Source organism: Leptodactylus fuscus, chromosome 9 (genome assembly GCF_031893055.1).
Source record: "Leptodactylus fuscus isolate aLepFus1 chromosome 9, aLepFus1.hap2, whole genome shotgun sequence".
In the NCBI taxonomy this organism is placed as follows: Eukaryota; Metazoa; Chordata; class Amphibia; order Anura; family Leptodactylidae; genus Leptodactylus; species Leptodactylus fuscus.
The window spans coordinates 48,042,978-48,061,889 of record NC_134273.1 but is presented as its reverse complement, the minus strand read 5'-3'; the positions used below and the strand labels follow the sequence as shown (position 1 = coordinate 48,061,889).

The 18,912-nt window shown below is 38.9% G+C and overlaps 1 protein-coding gene across 2 annotated transcripts in view; it reads right to left on the bottom strand.

Annotated features, from left to right (window-relative positions):
* Positions 1 to 2,286: 2,286 nt before the first annotated feature.
* Positions 2,287 to 18,912, bottom strand: part of GRIN2B (glutamate ionotropic receptor NMDA type subunit 2B) — a 450,932-nt gene continuing 434,306 nt past the window's right edge. For both annotated transcript variants that reach the window (XM_075286322.1, XM_075286323.1), the window contains 4 exons: positions 17,268 to 17,428; positions 16,455 to 16,642; positions 13,048 to 13,286; positions 2,287 to 6,714 (listed from right to left, as the gene is read on the bottom strand). In XM_075286322.1, coding sequence (XP_075142423.1) covers positions 4,954 to 6,714; positions 13,048 to 13,286; positions 16,455 to 16,642; positions 17,268 to 17,428 — 2,349 coding nt within the window. In that variant the 3' untranslated portion in view covers positions 2,287 to 4,953. The remainder of the gene's footprint in view (positions 6,715 to 13,047; positions 13,287 to 16,454; positions 16,643 to 17,267; positions 17,429 to 18,912) is intronic.

The following is an 18,912-nucleotide window of genomic DNA, read 5'->3' as shown; positions in this document are numbered from 1 at the left end:
TGCACTACAAGTGCCTCAGACCACTAATAATTCATCGACTGTGACTGTACTGACCATTCTGAGAATTCTTCAATCATTACTATGTGTCTGAACCTGCGCACCCATCAGCTTATACATGAATCAGATCATGTGTTTGGCACTAAGTATCGATCTACCCACAGGTTGCAAGCACAGCTCCATCTGGTGGCAAATCCAGAAAGTTTATCATGTCTATCAGGTATATGGTAGCAGCATCTAGAGAATATGGATTTCAGCCAGAAAAGGAGCCGAGATTGTGAAGAAGGAGAAGAAGAAAGAAAAGAAGAAAAATAACTAAATGAGCAGATAGAACCAACCACAAGAAAAAGCTACTCAAGAAATGAAGTGTTTCCTATACATCAACAGCAAACATTTCTACAGCCAAAAAGTGGAAAACCACAAAGGATAGAAGAAATTACACGCTTGAAATTACATAGTAGGCTGACTGTCTCATTATCTGTATCCCTGAAATACCTCATCCTCTCCAACCTTAATCTGGGTTACAAATTTCTAGGGCGTTTCAGACACAAATGTGACACAAAATATATGCATTGATTGGATTTTCAATTTTCCTGTTCACTTCATGGCATATGTATCAAGGATCAATTGAAATTAGATGATGTCACTTTGTACTATTGTAACATAGGACTGTATAGCATGTTCTGTGATTATATCTCTTAACATACTACAGTGCATGTTGAATAGTCAGCAGTACCTTGCAATGGCTTATTGTTTTTAGATCTAGATTAACCATCAGTATCTGATCTGTGGGGGTTCAACATCAGGGAACCCCACAGACCGCCTGCTTGTAGTGCTGCCAATGAGTGAGCACTGCTTCCCCTTCACAGACCACTGATGTCACATTCATTCATCACATGGCGTAGTTGCAGCTCAGTAGCATTCAAGTGAATGAGACTGAGCAGCAATGCCCAACATAGCCCCCTGTGTAGTGTATGGTACTATACTTGTTTGGTAAAGGCTTCAGTGCTCACTTGAATATTGGGATCTCAAAATCTTCTGTGGTAATTCTAGGTGCTGTACTCCCACCAATCTGATATTGATGACCTACTTTATTTAACTCTCATCTATATACAAGTTTTTTAAATAGACTTTCATTAAGTTTTGTAGGTAAATATATGATAAAATGATTTAAGGACTAAATAACCCCAACTAATGGTCATTTGCAAAGACACTGCCGTGCATGATCTCCTGCACAAGATGTGTCACATAAACAAAAGTTATAAGTTTTCATCGGTCTTATATAGAATATCAGTAATATAATATTTTATTTCAATATTCTACAGTAATGGTATGCCATAAAGAGGGAGGTAGATAATAAATGTAAAATAAATTGGATGTTTAACTTGACTAAAGACCTGTAAGATCAAGTGGCACAATACTTTGTCAGCATCCTTGTCATTTGGTGTTAGAAAAAGGTAGGGGTGTGGTCATCGTGACCGCTGTAGATTGGAAAAGAAATGCTAGTGATATTCCATCAATGTCTCTTCTGAGACAGTCCTAAAATTTTTACAGAATATCCAAAAACATATTAAATATTCTAATTGGGAGTAACTGTCATTTACAGAGCAGTTACCATATCTGCTGGTGTCCTTGCTTTTATGTTTGGATGTGCACAAATAGTTTTCTTTGTCTCTGTCCTCTCTTTAATGTGTCTTTTATGTGAGTATAATTAATGAGCCAGCTCTATGAATGTGTTAGAAGCCAATACACATGACATCATTGGAAGCACTCAGACTGACACTGCAATTACAACATAGCACTTGCAATTATCCCTTGAATCCATGATTACATGTAGATACATGCAATGAATGTAATTGCAGCTAAATTGCACATAGAAGCCATTGCCTAAGCTCTGTAGCAACTCCTCATAAAATAAGTATGAGCGAAGAACAAAGGTATATGGATATAAAAGAGTTTTGGGCCATTGATGTCCTAAAATTAGAAGGATGTGTCCTGTATGCATTTTGTTTTTCTATATGTGTATAAACATATAACTTACTCCATGTTAATGCATATCTAATGAGCCTGAGTCCCGCACCACAAATATATTGAATTGTTATGAAGTTGGAAAAATCCCAAATGCCTGTTTACCTGACCTAATGAGGAATAAAGGAACAACATTTAACCTTTCATTGTTTCAACACAGTGTACCTTATAACATTACTGCTGTGTTCCAGAATTATTCACAAGGGAACTCTCCAATATTGTGAAATTGCTAACTTTTAGAAAGAGTTGTTACCACAAAGATGTAAGAAAAGATATGTTATAAAGTAAGGAAAAATTTCAAATTGGGATGACTCATAGGAATAGCTTGGAAACGAAGGGCAAAAAAGATCAACTAAAATGAAAAGATGAAATAAATTCACTTACAAGATGGTGCAATGACTATACATTCTGTGCAATTCATTTTATACCATTGAAGGTACTGCTCACTAAAATTCAATTCGCTAAATCATTTTGTTGCTTTTTTCTTTTTGCCATACTTTTCGTCACCAAGTATATTTAATATACAACTTCATTTGCCCATTACAGTATACGTGTAACAGATCATTCAGTGTCAGGTTGTAGGTGCAGATATAGTTCTTTTTATACTTTCATACACCAAACTGAGCCTTGATACGCATGCCTAAAAGTGTTCATCAGACCTCAAGATATATCTTCACATCAACACCTTCGAAAGAGTTACGGTAGCTGAGGAACAACATGGCATTGAAGGGGTTAAGTTATGTTCTTTCAGCGACTCCACCGTATAACAACATGGATAGAATACCAGTTTCACATTCTGGTTGAATGGCTTCATAGATGTGTAGGCTATTTAGTCAGGGTAGAAGTTGATGAGAGTCTCATTTCTAAGGTGGCTTCAGTATTTTGGCACATGGATTTGAGTCTGGCATTGGACAACTCAAGCAATTGGCACATAAAAAAAGAGCTTCTTACCCTTCCAGGACCAAGCTCTATAAATTGGCACATGAAGTTGATAAAAAAGGAAATAAGAACTATGATCCAGAAGCTCAGGGAAATGGCACAGGGATACAGAGCCTTGAAACCTATAAAAATAGGTGTCTTAGGGGAAGGACACAGCCATCTCCCTCTGTGTCATTATAAATTCATTTATAAGTCTATTCAAAAAAGTTTCAACCACATATTTACAAAAAAAGAAAAGAAATTAACTATGGACAGTGTGATTTCATCCTGGTTTCTGATGACTGAAGCGGCACCCTGATTTCTCTCCCCTCACATTCAACGTGACGGAAGGACTAATTGGAGGCTAGGTTGACGCTTCCCATTATCTCCAGCTATAACCAAGTATCATCTAAGAGAAATGAAAAGTAATGCCCTTATGGTCATAGCTCTTGTGCTAGGATACTGCCCACAATCACATCAACCATACCATTCCCAATCCAATCTCCCATTGTCCATCCATTGAACTTCTAATGTGTTACTTCGAGTTATAAAATGTGATGGAAATACTTACAGGTTTTAGCTGCAGTTGAAACAAACACCATCATCTTAATGTCATACTAGATCCTAGATCAAGATTGTTTTCACACCGCTGTTTAAGCTGCTTATGACCAATAAAACACAAGTTTCTGTAAGAATGCGATAGCTAATAGGTAAACTTGTGGAAAATGTTGAATAGATGAAAACTATTGGAAAAAAAGTTTTGAAATGCCAACAATTCTTCCTTCACTATGAAGGACATCTATTACTCTTTAGCCCAGGCTGGTGCTATCTGTTTCTGAAAAGACAGTGCCATGCTAGGAAGCCCGTGGATCCTGATGTGATTTGTATCATAGAGTTGTACCATGTGTATTTCTATGTCTAATTTCCTAAAACAGTCAGATAAATTAGGCTTGTTATGGCTGAAAATATTGAAGTAATGTACTGCCAGAAAGCAGAATCTAGAATTTTGTACAGCCAACTAAATATAAAAAGTTATAAAAGCTACTCTAAGTTTATACTGCTGGATTCTCTGTAAGAGTTTACTGTTATCAGGTTGTTTTTGCTTATGGACTATGTTAGTGTGGAGAAATGACAACAGACTTGATATTATTGTCTTAGTGTTTTTGTCTTCCTGAGCAATCAGCAAAAATCCTTTAAAGTTATTAAAGAAAATATCTATTATTTTGGTAGCTTTGAATATATTATTTTCCTCCATCCTAAATAATGAGTTGCTGACTAAAGTGACTATACATGGTAAATAATAGGAGGCACCTGAATCAGATGTACAATGTGTACTGGCAAAATCAGAATGGGAGTTTAATGTGGATGGACAAGTGGATGTATCTTCTTCTATGATTCATATCATCTGCTATCAATGTCCTCAGACATCCTCAACACAAGCATACAAAATCACTTACAATGGGCAGTTCCCAGTTACCCTTTCAGTGGATATAACAGATATCATTGGCTCAATAACAGGGATGCTTACTCTGCACCCTTTATACTCAGAAGGTTTTGTGGAAGCTTCCTATAATGTAAGCAGTGCCCTCTGTCATTCTGAAACTTTCCCTGTGCCACCTTTTCTTTATTCTTTGTAAAAGACCCTTGTGAAACTTAGTCTTCTCCCAGCTCTTCACTTCATGGTTTGGAAGAAAACTCAAGAATGTCTGTACATATTCATTCCTCCTCCCTTCCCTTACAGCGCTCAGCCCAAGTCTTTTGTAAATGAAAACAAAGATTCCCCCACCCCATCTGATGTCATCTTGATGCTTCTTCAGGCTGAGATATGAACTTCACATGAATAAAAATACGAGATGGCCCAAGGAAGAGAAGAAAGATGAAAGGGAATAGAAAGGCTGCATCTCATCCCACTCCAACAGCATTCAGGAACACCTCTGTCCTGTTTCACTGTAAGAGAGTAACATTTCGGAATTGGGAAGGGGAGAATTTAGGTCCCAGCCCACCTCCCCCTCAGACATCAGATTCAATGCTGGATAACTTCTCATACACATGGCCATTGGTAGAGTTGTTGAATGATCTGGGGTTCTTATTGTTTGCAACGCAGGCATTAGGTTGGTTCCCTATACAAATGTCTTTTTGGAAACGTCCTGGGGGACCTGCATGTAGAGCAGTGAGTGATTTACCAGTCCCTCGGAAGTCCGACCTTCCCTTCAAGCCACCAATAGCAGGTTGCCTAAAATAGTAGGGCTTGCTCCCATGCAGCAGACATTGGTCATCCCCAAATGTGGGAATAAATGGGTTTTGGGTGACTCGGTCAGGGTAAAGGGAGCGGCTGAGCATGTATCCCCCAGGATTGTGGCTTGGGCCATGGGGCTTGCTGGCAAAAGAGGATTCATTGGGCATTTCAAACATGTGGGCATATGGACTACCATCCAGGAAGCGTTCCTTATCCTTCAAGCTGACACTGCGGGGTGCTAATGTCACATCTTCTTTCTGAAGGTCCACAAAAGTGTCATAAGAATGCTGGCGATGAAGTTTACTTCGGTTACGCTTCTGGGCTTTGCCATTTGATGGACTTTGAGGATATTTGGAGTTGGCAGGTGGAATTGGTCTAGCATCCAAATCTTGTAGAGAATTATCCTCACTGATGTCATAAAGATTTCCTGCTTTCTTGCACACCTCACAACGAATACATGCTGGGCGATTAGCATTTTGCCCTGTGTAGTTGTGCATCTTTGAAGGGCAGTTGCGACAGAAGTTGGTGGAAGTTCTGTCCTCCCACTCCATATTACCAATATTTTTCTCCCAAGCATTTCCTCCGGTGCCATGTTTACGTTCATTCTGCCCAAACTCACCAGTATGTTTTTGATGCTGCCTGTTAGAACAAGAACTTTCATGTTTAAAATCCTCCCCTCGTTCTTTGTAGATATCTGTTAGGTCTACATGTTCCCAATGGGGATTGTTTTCCTTTGTCCGGAACTGATCCAGATAAAAATCTCGCAGTCCCTCCTTGTCTCTAAAGTAGCGTTTGTGATCTGGCGATCTGGGGCGTCTACGATAGGCTAATTCTATCTCATCAAATTCCCTACGTGATTTAGCTGATGCTGGACGCTTCTTCAAACTATCTTTATATTGTTTTCTCCTTTTAGCATTACCTTCAATATTGCCATAGGTGACTGTATGTGTAGATATATCTGAAACATCTGACCTAATTAAGTCATCATGGCCTCCATACCGATCGCTTTTAATTGAAAATTTTCCATACAGATCACCTATTTGTGGTGTTGGGTGTTTGGATGGCAAGCCTATATCTAAAGGTTTCTTGGACAATGATCTTGGCTGTGTTGTGAAAGGGGCATTGTCACAGTCATACAACCCATCAATAGAACTATTACTTCCTATACTGTGTGGTCTATGATGATGGAAATGATCTTGGTAGACATTGCTGTCTTTAAGTTGAAGGTTACCGAAGGTCCTTTCCACTTCAGAGATGTAGTCACTGAACAGATTCTCCTCTGGCTGAAAGGATTTACAGTCAGAGTGAGTAAAACTCCTCCGGTGTTCAGATATATCATATACTGAAGATTCTCGCCGTATGAAGTCTAATGCACTCTGTGGAGAACCATTCACTCCAGAGAGATTGGCCATATTCTTGGCAGTGCGCAGAAGACGAAGTATATTAGAGTGAGTGTTATTCATTGTTGCTGATGGAGAGTTCATGGTAGACTGTCTATCTTCAATAGGAACTCCATGAATACAGCTGTATATGCCCTAAAATACAAAAAGAGACAACTTTAGGATCCTACACAATTGTTAGCTTTGTAAGAATCACTTTACCTTAACCACTATATATTATTTACTAATCTTCAATGGGATTTTTAGTAACTGGTATTTCAGTACCTGGCCCAAGGCCCAAGTGAAGTGGTAGTTGCAGCATTAATCTCTATGAGACTACCCAAGAGATGTAGTAGCTGCTCCATTCATCTCTATAGAACTAACGAAAATTAACCAGGTAACTAAATGTAGTGGCAGCCTACATGTGCTTCTTTCAATTTGCATGCGGGGGGGGGGGGGGGGGGCTCCATTCATATTGGGGGACTCAACAACTTCCATTTTCATAAAAGCGAGGACCCTTACCAATCTAGTTGTTAGACTGCTGGAAGATTTTATTACAGGAATACCCCTTATCTTTAAAACTGCATGGTAATTATTAATGTTAGATATACAGTAAACATCTAAAAATGTATATGTAACAACAGTATATTCAAGTAACTGGACGGTCATCATTACTACGCAATATTATGAAGTAATACAACAAAGAGTTTTAAATGTGGCATGAACTGATTCTTTTGACCACTGCCTAATTTTTCGTGACATAATATAACTTTATACTAACAATAAGCTAAGATGGTATTAAATATTTCTTTACACAACACCTGCTAACAACAAGAGTAGGCTTGGGAGGAGATTGTTACATATGTCCGCCTATGCCAGTAGTGCTGGCCAAGTTCTGTAATTTGTGGACAATTCTGCCAGCTCAGCTTGATTCGATGCTAACTAACTGCATTTGACAGTCTGGTAACTGCTTTTAGCTGCTGAAATCAATTATATGGTTATGACTGACTTCTGTGGCTCATACTATAGCACTGTGCATACAGACACTGCATTCTATTAGATATATCCATGACTCTTGTCTAGCAAGCAGCAGCTGGTATGCATTTTGTATTTCAATTTGCATTTAACCCTGATAAAAAAAAACAAAAACGCAAAAAATAATCATTTAATCTCAATGCCCTCAGCAAACTGGCATAGTAACTTTGTCTCTATTCTGCTGGCCATAAATAGATTGCTTTTACATTTTGCACTATTCAGCACACACACAACTCTTTTGTAACACAATGGGGGGATTTATTAAAACTGGTGCATATTGTACCAGTTTTAATATTGACAGCGCTGGTGGCAGATATGCTAAAATCACTAAGATGCTTCGGACGTTTGATCTTTCTGGTGCATCAAGAGAGCTCCCATATGCCAGAAATGAAATCTACTCTCTACTATGACCTCACATAGATTTTAGGTCAAACGCAGAGATCCCCCTGCTCAGATGACTTTACTCTAAAAAAAAAAAAAAAATGAAGAAAGGGTTGTAATTTTGTTTTTTTGTTTTTTTTTGCAAACAGACATGCCAAAACAAAAGCACATTTGGAAGGTTTACTATTATAAATGTACCGGAATTCCGCTTCCTGTTTGCCTCACACACATAGAAGATAATAGGAGAGAGGAGGCTGCTGGGAACTTCCTGAGCTGGCTGGAAGCTCATTAGCATATGAATAAAACCAGACTTTTTCAAACACCACTGAGGCCATCTACATACTAAAGGTAGGTGTGAAGTAGCATTTGCATTTCTAAAGGCTATGCAAGCATGTAATTAGTTAAAAATGACTTTTCCCAGTGATAGAGCCCTTTTAACCACTTCCGGACCGCCCATAGACTATATACGTCCGGATAGTGGTTGTCTAGTTCTGCCAGGACGTACCTGTACGTCCAAGTCAGAACACAGCAGCTGCACAAGATCGTTTAGCTGCTTTCGCTAGGAGTCGGCTGTAACTTCAGCCAGAGCTCCCACAGAGATAACAGGGAAGGTTTATTACCTGCTCTGCTATCTCGATCGCTGTGTATACAGCGCTCAATGAGCACTGTATACACGGCTATGGACGCAGCCATAAATCAGCTGCCCTCTGACACGGCAGACAAGTGATCTGCCGGGAGCAGTGTCCTGCCAGAGCTTCTGGGTCCTACAGGACTCAGATCAGCTCTGTATACCATGTAGCAGTGTGCAAGAGGTTGGATTTCTCCTGTAACTGAGATTAAATGTAGCAGCCTCAGTTATAGGAGAAATCAGCCTCAAGTACAAAAAAAAAAGTGATCAGATGTCCCCAAAGGTCTCTTATCACCTTGTGTCCCCACACAATCTGGGAAAAAAATAAAATAAAAATATAATAAAAAAGTTTTTAAAAAATGTAAATAAAATAATAATAAAAAATAAATAAATAATACGCTAATAAAACGCCGTTATTAAAGGTTATAGCCCCACCCCCGACGACACCATACAAAATAAAAATTACCGTAACGGAGAGGAAAAACTATATTATAAAGTTTTTCAGTGACACTTTGTGTTATTAAATAAAAAAAAAAATTATAAATTGAAAACCAGACACAATTTCCCTCCTATTTTGTTTATATTTTCCTGGATATAAAAAAAATTAAAACACATTTGAAAATAAAAATAACATGAAAATAAAGCCCTATGTGTCCCCGAAAAAAAACGCAAAAATTAGTTGACTAAGACATACGAGAAAAATTTTACAGACCTCAAAACCGCACATACATAATAAACCTAAAATGTGTCTGGTCCTGGACCACAAATTGGCCCGGTACTGAAGTGGTTAAAGATAAGAGATGAGATTCTCCTCTTTAAAATGCATTTTAAAGCATCAAGATATGTTGATGCAGTCCAAAGATATAGGTCTCTAAAGTGTCCCCCCCCCTAATGTCTAAGCAAGCAATTTGTAAACTGTAACAGGAAAGGGAGGGGGGCACAAGCAGCTCATCAGCATGCACAGAGACAGAGAAACAATCTGACTATGTGTATAACTTGCATGTGACACCAGGAGGGGGGTGGCAGGGACTCTTCTGTCCCTATTAACCCTTCTCCTGCCAATCAGAGAGCACACTATAGATTTGTGCTCTGATTGTCACATACAGGTATAATGTAATTTCCCCCTGAGCTTTACTAGTGGGGTATTCTTATGTAATACCCGCTAAACATAACCGCGAAGTTTATTGGCACTGTGACCCAGACGTTTACCATTGTCCAGCAAGCTGCGCCAAAAAAAAAGTCGCACCATACACTTACACAACATATACACAAAGTCATGAATAAAGTTTACATTTCACCCAATCCCTGTCCTGTCCATACCTGAGCTTTATAGCGTAAAATACATCTCTAGTGATGTCCGTTACACGCTAAAATAATAGTAATAACGATTATCACTAGAGATGAAAGTCTAGATTGCTAAAATTTTTATAGGGGGATGGAAAATAATATTTTTATGTAAAGTCCTATTTAATTTGCATGCACAAAGTGGGATGGCGCATTTCTGGGATTTTGGTGATTCTTTAACACCCGCCCCTCTAAATATATATATGTGTGGTATGTATGAACTCCTCATATCTTGCAGTTTTTTGGAAAGTACATTTTGTTTGCAGAAAGGCATTATTGTGTGCATGAGTCTTTTTTAGTACAGCGTTGTAGGATTATTAATAATTCTAATCTTTTATATAGGCGTTTGCCAGCCTTATCTGCCTTATCTGATATTGCCAACATTTCCAGTACTCTAAAACCTGCAGATACTTACAAGTATGCATCTATCACTAACATTATTGGATATAAAATGGCACAGTAGCAGACCTGGCCACTCTATTTCTTGGGTCCATTGTGTAGTCTAAAGAATAAAACCACTTAAATACATTATTCTGGCATTAAGTGTACTCTTAATGTTACCACTTCTTCGTATAGCATGAGGAACTGACTTCTAATGCATTTGATGGATTCCTTTCATTACCATGACACTCTGCTCACCGTTTATCTTAGAGACTTAGATCAATTTTTTACATTTGACATTATTATTCTTGTTATATACTTGCATTGCAATTTCCTTGATTACTACATTTTTCTATCTATTTTAATTAATAGCTTTTCAGGTTGATTTTTTCTTATATTTAGCACAAAACGCATGTTTTTTTTCTGCCTTGTCTCATTGAATAATTATCACAATGCTTATGAAAATGTCTCTATAGAATAAAGGTAAGAAGGAGGTTAGTAAGAGCAAATATAAGTTCACAATAACGTCTGCCGCAATACCCTTGCTTACATTAGTACAGGAATACTGACAGTAACTTGATGGACTCCATAAGAAGTCATGGATACACCAAGATTTAGTCAAAAACACATACAGTACAGTAGCCGTGGCCCTATCACTGAAGTGTATGGGACGACTAAAACATCAAAAATATACCCCTTCATAATGTGTTATTACGAAATGTAACAATGTAGTTCTGTACCAAAATAAACCACCACAATTTACTTCTTCGGTATAGATGTAGCAGAGTTAATCTGACTTTATGCAGCAGGATAAATTGCTGTTGGATGATATCTTGTTATAGAAGACATCAAAAAACAATGAATAGTTATTAAAACATTTTGAATGGCTTTTTATTGGCTTTTGTTATCTGCTGTGATATTATATCATGCTACAGAAATTGTTCCCACTGTAGAAAGTCAGATGAACTCTACTACATCTGTATCTTTTGTTCTCTACTATCCTACAATCGGCAACCTGCAATGGCATAACTCACGTGGTATACAGTCCTATGAAAAAGTTTGGGCACCCCTATTAATCTTAATCATTTTTAGTTCTAAATATTTTGGTGTTTGCAGCAGCCATTTCAGTTTGATATATCTAATAACTGATGGACACAGTAATATTTCAGGATTGAAATGAGGTTTATTGTACTAACAGAAAATGCGCAATATGCATTAAACCAAAATTTGACCGGTGCAAAAATATGGGCACCTCAACAGAAAAGTGACATTAATATTTAGTAGATCCTCCTTTTGCAAAGATAACAGCCTCTAGTCGCTTCCTATAGCTTTTAATCAGTTCCTGGATCCTGGATGAAGGTATTTTGGACCATTTCTTTCTACAAAACAATTCAAGTTCAGTTAAGTTTGATGGTCGCCGAACATGGACAGCCCGCTCTCAAATGATCTGAAAACAAAGATTGTTCAACATAGTTGTTCAGGGGAAGAATACAAAACGTTGTCTCAGAGATTTAACCTGTCAGTTTCCACTGTGAGGAACATAGTAAGGAAATGGAAGACTACAGGGACAGTTCTTGTTAAGCCAGAAGTGGTAGGCCAAGAAAAATATCAGAAAGGCAGAGAAGAAGAATGGTGAGAACAGTCAAGGACAATCCACAGACCACCTCCAAAGAGCTGCAGCATCATCTTGCTGCAGATGGTGTCACTGTGCATCGGTCAACTATACAGCGCACTTTGCACAAATAGAAGCTGTATGGGAGAGTGATGAGAAAGAAGCCGTTTCTGCACGTACGCCACAAATAGAGTTGCCTGAGGTATGCAAAAGCACATTTGGAGAAGGCAGCTTCATTTTGGAAACAAAAATTGAGTTGTTTGGTTATAAAAAAAAGGCGTTATGCAATGCGTCCAAAAAGAAACTGCATTCCAAGAAAAACACATGCTACCCACTGTAAAATTTGGTGGAGGTTCCATCATGCTTTGGGGCTGTGTGGCCAATGCCGGCACCGGGGATCTTGTTAAAGTTGAGGGTCGCATGGATTCCACTCAGTATCAGCGGATTCTTGAGAATAATGTTCAAGAATCAGTGACGAAGTTGAAGTTACGCCGGGGATGGATATTTCAGCAAGACAATGATCCAAAACACTGCTCCAAATCAACTCAGGCATTAATGCAGAGGAACAATGACAATGTTCTGGAATGGCCATCCCAGTCCCCAGACCTGAATATCATTGAACATCTGTGGGATGATTTGAAGCGGGCTGTCCATGCTCGGCGACCATCAAACTTAACTGAACTTGAATTGTTTGTCCAAAATACCTTTATCCAGGATCCAGGAACTGATTAAAAGCTACAGGAAGCGACTAGAGGCTGTTATCTTTGCAAAAGGAGGATCTACTAAATATTAATGTCACTTTTCTGTTGAGGTGCCCATACTTTTGCACCGGTCAAATTTTGGTTTAATGCATATTGCGCATTTTCTGTTAGTACAATAAACCTCATTTCAATCCTGAAATATTACTGTGTCCATCAGTTATTAGATATATCAAACTGAAATGGCTGTTGCAAACACCAAAATATTTAGAACTAAAAATGATTAAGATTAATAGGGGTGCCCAAACTTTTTCATAGGACTGTATGCCATACTACAGTCTTGACATATTGGAAAAAAATATATAGGCTTGCTGTTATGAAAATGGGAGTTTCAAATGTGTAATACTTACCCTGCTGATAGAAAATACTAGGCCTGGCTTTCCAGAACAGACTCCCATAAAGCAGTGGCGGAACTGCCAGAAGAAAAGGTGCTCCATTATGAATGTGATGAGGCTCAGAGCCATAGCCGCACCCAGCATATAGAAAACTCCAGCCATGTTGTCAATGTCCAGCTGACTGCTCATCACCTCATTCTTCTCATTGTGACAAATGCCAGTTAACCAGAGGGCTTCCAGCTCTTCCATTTCCCCTAAACAAAATTGAAAGATCATGTCATATTAAGATGGCAAGTCAGCTACTTAGTGCAATGCATGTTAAATAAATATAGCAGCATATTAAAGATTCACAGGCATTCTGGAAATTACATACAATAAATCTAATATTAAAATTCTATTTTATATTGTATTTTAATATACTTTACCACTACCCCTATTTTGGTACCGACTTTTGCTACTCAAAACAATAGTAGCTGGTTGTTTCCGGTTCCACTCTCCTTCCATGACTCCTTGCTTGCTAACAATGTAACTCCTCTGGGGAGTCCAGGGCTGAGTTCTACCTCTCTTATACCCCCACTGTAGCCATGTTTTTTTTATTGAAGGTTTATATAATGCCAAACAGACATAAAAGGGAATATATATATGTCCTCTATTATTAAAATATACATAGTAACTAGAGATGAGTGAGTAGTATTTGATCGAGTAGGTATTCGATTGTATACTACGGTATTCCAAATATTCATACGCGATCGAATACTACTAGCTATTTGCCGTAAATATTCGATTCAGAACCAGTGTTGATTGGCAAATCAATGCTGGTTCTGCAGCAGGCTCGTCCTTGCTAGTCGGGAGAGCTGGCAGCTTGTTGTTACAAGGGAGTTGACTTTTTCTGCTAGGAATTAGAGTTGAGCGAACACTATTCGAAACAGCCATTTTGAATAGCACGCTCCCATAGAAATGAATGGGAGTGGCCGGCACGCAGACATTGCCGGGAGCCGGCCGCTTAACCCCCCGCGTACCGGCTGCATTGGAGCGTGCTAAGATCGTACCACAGCAGTCTCCATTGTGGTCCGATATTAGACTCCGCCTCCTCACAGACGAGCCTCCGGCAGAACCAGCGTTGATTGGCTGAATGCTGTACACTGGCCAATCAACGCTGGTCAATGCATTATAGTCTATGGGGTCCGTGCGCTGTAACTGCACAGCACTTGCAGTTGCGCTGATAAAAAGTCAGCTCCCTTGTAACGGCAAGCTGCCAGCTCTCCTGACTAGCAAAGACAAGCCTGCTGCAGAACCAGCGTTGATTTGCCGCAGGCTCGTCTTTGCTATGCTTTACTACTCATTTTGAGATGAAAAAAATATTGTCAAAAAGACAGAAATTCATAAATGAATAAAGTTTATTAGAAGTAATTAATAAAAATAAGAAAACAAAGTAACTACTGAATACAAATAAATTACATATAAGACAGGGGAACCAAAACTACCAGAAAAACAATGTAGAAGGTGCATGGATCATACTGGTGCAGGACATAAATAAACATACAATGCTGCTCTAAATTATTCAAGAGACAATGTCTCAGTGTAGCATGATTGTAAAAATAAACCATAAACCCCTCAACCAAAATCATACAATTGGGGTGTAGGGTCTACAATGTAACAGGTACATATATAATGGATATATAGAACATCAGCCTTTCTGAAACAGATAGCAGTAAAGAAAAGTGACCAAGTGTGTGCATAGTAATGAACAAGGCAAAGTCTAATAGTAAAGCACAAGAAAATCTGGTCAAGTTCCAAACATCACCAAAGTAGACCCACAGGAACATACTGCGCATGCGCGCAAGAGCGGACTGTGACCCCAGCCGGAAGAAGATGTGGTTGCTGTTGGAGATGGAGGCATCGCTGGAGAGAGTTCTCTGGCAGCAGTGGGGATGCCCCCATTGCCGTTTGAGTGCTGGGACCCGCTCCCATTGCTGCGAGAGAACTCATTCTTAAGGCTATTCCGACGTGGTAAGTAGAAAAAATGTTGTTTTGGTGGTAGAATCCGTTTAAATATAATATAAAAGCTGAAAATATACTGAGTAAACAAATAGATGAGTCCACACAGCATAATAAAGTCATTATGGGTGGGGGGAAGTCAACTACTCAGATATCAACTGGAGCCAGAAACCTGCAAATCCAACAAAGGGAACAGGATATTGTCGGTAATAAAATAACAGTTACCTATCACAACTAGTGCAGAACTCAACAAGACGCAAGACAATTTTAGACCTAATTTTAACACAAACAAAGTGGGACATTTTCAAAAGCATTCTAAATAGGACCACTAAAAAACATATACACTATGAGAATAAGCAGGACAGAAATCAGAGAAAACCAATATGGTTAACTAAAACAGTAAGAAATGCAATGAGGAATATAAAGAAAGCATCTAAAGAAACCTTTCACCACCTCCACCAATTCAAGTTCTTAGTATCTGTTAATATGGGCTGCTTCACTGAATTTTCTCTTTAGTCTCCACTAGGGTTGAGTGATCGGAATCAGATCGAGTAAATTTCACGATCGCGAACGGGTTCCGATCCTGCCTAAAAAATATTGGGAACGGAATTCTGATCCCGATTGCTCTACCGACTTACCTGCACAGAACTGCTGCCGCTCCCCTGAGGTCCGGACCGTTGTTCTCTCCTTTCCTCTCTCTCTCTTCTTCACCGGCAGAGTGCTGTGCATGCCCCCGCTTCCCTAGGCTAGTGTTACTGCTGGGATGCACTCACGTCTCCCCACCCTGTTATACAGGGACATGTTTTCAAAGGAGAAAGCTGTGCTCAGAGATTTCTGGGAGCGCCCCTTGTGATCCGAGCACCTAATTTGCATAATTAAGAAAGTGTCTTTTTTTTCACATCCATGGGACTGTTAAACATAATGAAGGTATGATATGGAAGGATGTCACAGCTTCCATGTCATACCAGACCTAATAATGTACAAATATATGAAAGAATTTTCTAATGATCTTTTTACTCCTAGGCCGGTAACAGTGACAAGGGGACATCCTCTACGTCTGGAGGAGAGAAAGTTTCACCAGCATTATAGCCAGAGATTTTTTACTGTAAAAGCATAAGGCTAAGGCACTGCCCCAGGAAGTGGTGATGTGGATTCACTGTGCAAGTTTCTATATATATTAGGCTGGGAATGGTGTCTCCCGGTTTGGTCCCACTGCTCTGCTGTTTTGTTCTGGCGGAAGTCCCCGCCACATGTGACCATCTCGTGTCCTTTCCTTAAGCTGCTGATTGGCCTCAGCATTCACACAGCCACTGAGTGAATTATTATTGGTGTGGAGTTATTTTATTACACTCACAGACAATAAGAAATACTTTCTCAAGGTCATCTCGCTACTACAGCCGTGAATCCCGTGATGAATTACATACCATCACCAAACAGTTGCAGGATTGCCAGGTCAATCTGTCTTTTCCATCCGGAATCCTTTTGTATAGCAATACCATAACCAGTGGATGCAAAGACTTTCCCGCTACCAATGGTCACCAGTTTACAGCCTTCATCCCGCCCTGCCATGTAGTTTAGCACAGCAGCATCATAAATAAAGGCATCCAGTTTACTAGAATATAAACAAAGAACAAATATGCTATTTAGAACATTCTGTTATAGATCTCCTAAAAGCCAATCTTTTCTCTCTGAAATAATTTTATCACTAATTTAAATAGAAAATCTTACATGAAATATGTACATTTTCTACAGTACTTTATGTACAATTTAACATTATAACTTATCATATTATATTTTTATGTGCACAATTGAGAATATAACAAAAAACATCAGATTTGTCATATAATATATCTATCTATATCTATATATATATATATTATCAGTAGATTCTTCTGGTTAAGGATATTGCAGCTGCATCAGTAAGAATCTGTGCTGCATGCTGAGCAGTAACTCCTGTGTTCGGCATAAGCAGCCGTGCTGCAATGCTATTGATTTTAATGACTACAATATCCTTTGCACTAGAAGCATAATCCACTGATTATATATCAAGTATAGGGAGGGAGAAATCATGGTTATGGCACTCAGTGAGAGATACATTTAGCAGACGTTTAGGCTCCAGTTTAGCTCTGTTACCTGGTTTCATCCTTATAGTAAACATACTACCTACTTTTTAAAAAATAATAATAACTGTAAAATTTATTAATGTTTATGATATGATAAATACAATAAATTATTACCCAGTTTTTAAAGACAGTAGTGCATCTTGCACTGATCGTTGGTTAAACTTCACCATGTAAGTATGCATCTCGAGGTAGTTGTTACGAATATTTCTTTCTGTGCTTCCATTTGGGACAGTGCCGAATCGGAAGGCCGGGGAGAAATCATTGGGTCTTTGAAACTGCAATTAAATTAGAAAAGTTCCGTCGGTAAGAGTGGCACAACATTAGATACAGACAAATAATTACAATTAATTACATATATGCATTGAGAGCAATATCTATCTATCTATCTATCTATCTATCTATCTATCTATCTATCTATCTATCTATCTATCATCACTGACACAATTGTTAAATTAATGGGGTGTTCCCATAATCACATAGTAGATGAGGTTGGATGAAGACATCAGTCCATCAAGTCCAACATATAACCCTACAGTCCCCTATAGTGTTGATCCAGAGGAAGGCAAAAAACACCATGAGGGAGGGTTCACACGGTGTAACGTGCCGCGTGATGTGGCACGTCTACGCCACGGGACCCTTTGCGGGCCGTACACGCTCCCATTGATTTCAATGGGAGCGGGGGTCGTATGTGCCGTGCTAGTTTGCAGCCGTGATATTGCGGCCGCAACATCACGGCCACAAACTAGCGCGGCGCATACGATCCCCGCTCCTATTGAAATCAATGGGAGTGTGTACGGCCCGCAAAGGGTCCCGTGGCGTAGACGTGCCACATCACGCGGCACGTTACACCGTGTAAACCCTCCCTGAAGCTTATGCCAATTGCCCCATTTCAAGGGAAAAAAATCAGTATAAAACCCTAGATCAACAAGATGAAAAGATTTATCAAATATACACAATCCACAGGATAGGGTTTAAGTGAAGTGGGGTTCCAATGCTGTGGCCTGACCAACCAGTCCCCCTATTTAAATGAAGTGGTGATTTTCTACAGATTTCCATTGATGGTTGCGTCTGAAACCTTAGATATAACTGCCCTGTTTCCATGATCCGTGGGGACACTGCACTTACAAGGAAAGAGTTTTTAAAAAAAAAAAAAAAAAAAAAAAAAGTTCAATAGTGTCAACAAGGCCTATAACAACTTTACTTTACACAGAATTTAACATTGAAACTCTATCATGCGCAGAACGCACAACTTAGAGCAAACAGTGGTCGGGGTGCCTGTTGTCAAACCCCCAGCGATAAGACATAAGTAGTGAAATAAAGGCACACAGTGAATGGAAGGTAAAGTGTGGAAAGTGCCAAGATGAAGCAATTACCGTGAATGAAAAAGAGGCCTACAAAATACATGTGCACCATCCGTGACCTTATAGCAAAATATGAATGAAAAACAACTAGGCAACTTTTTAAGATTTCACATATAGTAAATGACCAAAGAATATCTATTGCTATATGGGTAATTATGGGTAATTATTTTTCAGCTATACATATAGAGAGGAGAAAACTCTGTAACAGTACGAGATACCACTTGTCTCCATCAAACAACTAAAGAATATTACGACCTACAGTAACATGTTGGAATTCATAAACATAAATGATGGATAAAGTTCATTTCTATTACACAGTTTACATGTATGGTGTTATTTCTATTAAATTGTATTCATTTTTGTCTTTTTATTTAGGATTCTATCTTTCAATGCTATTG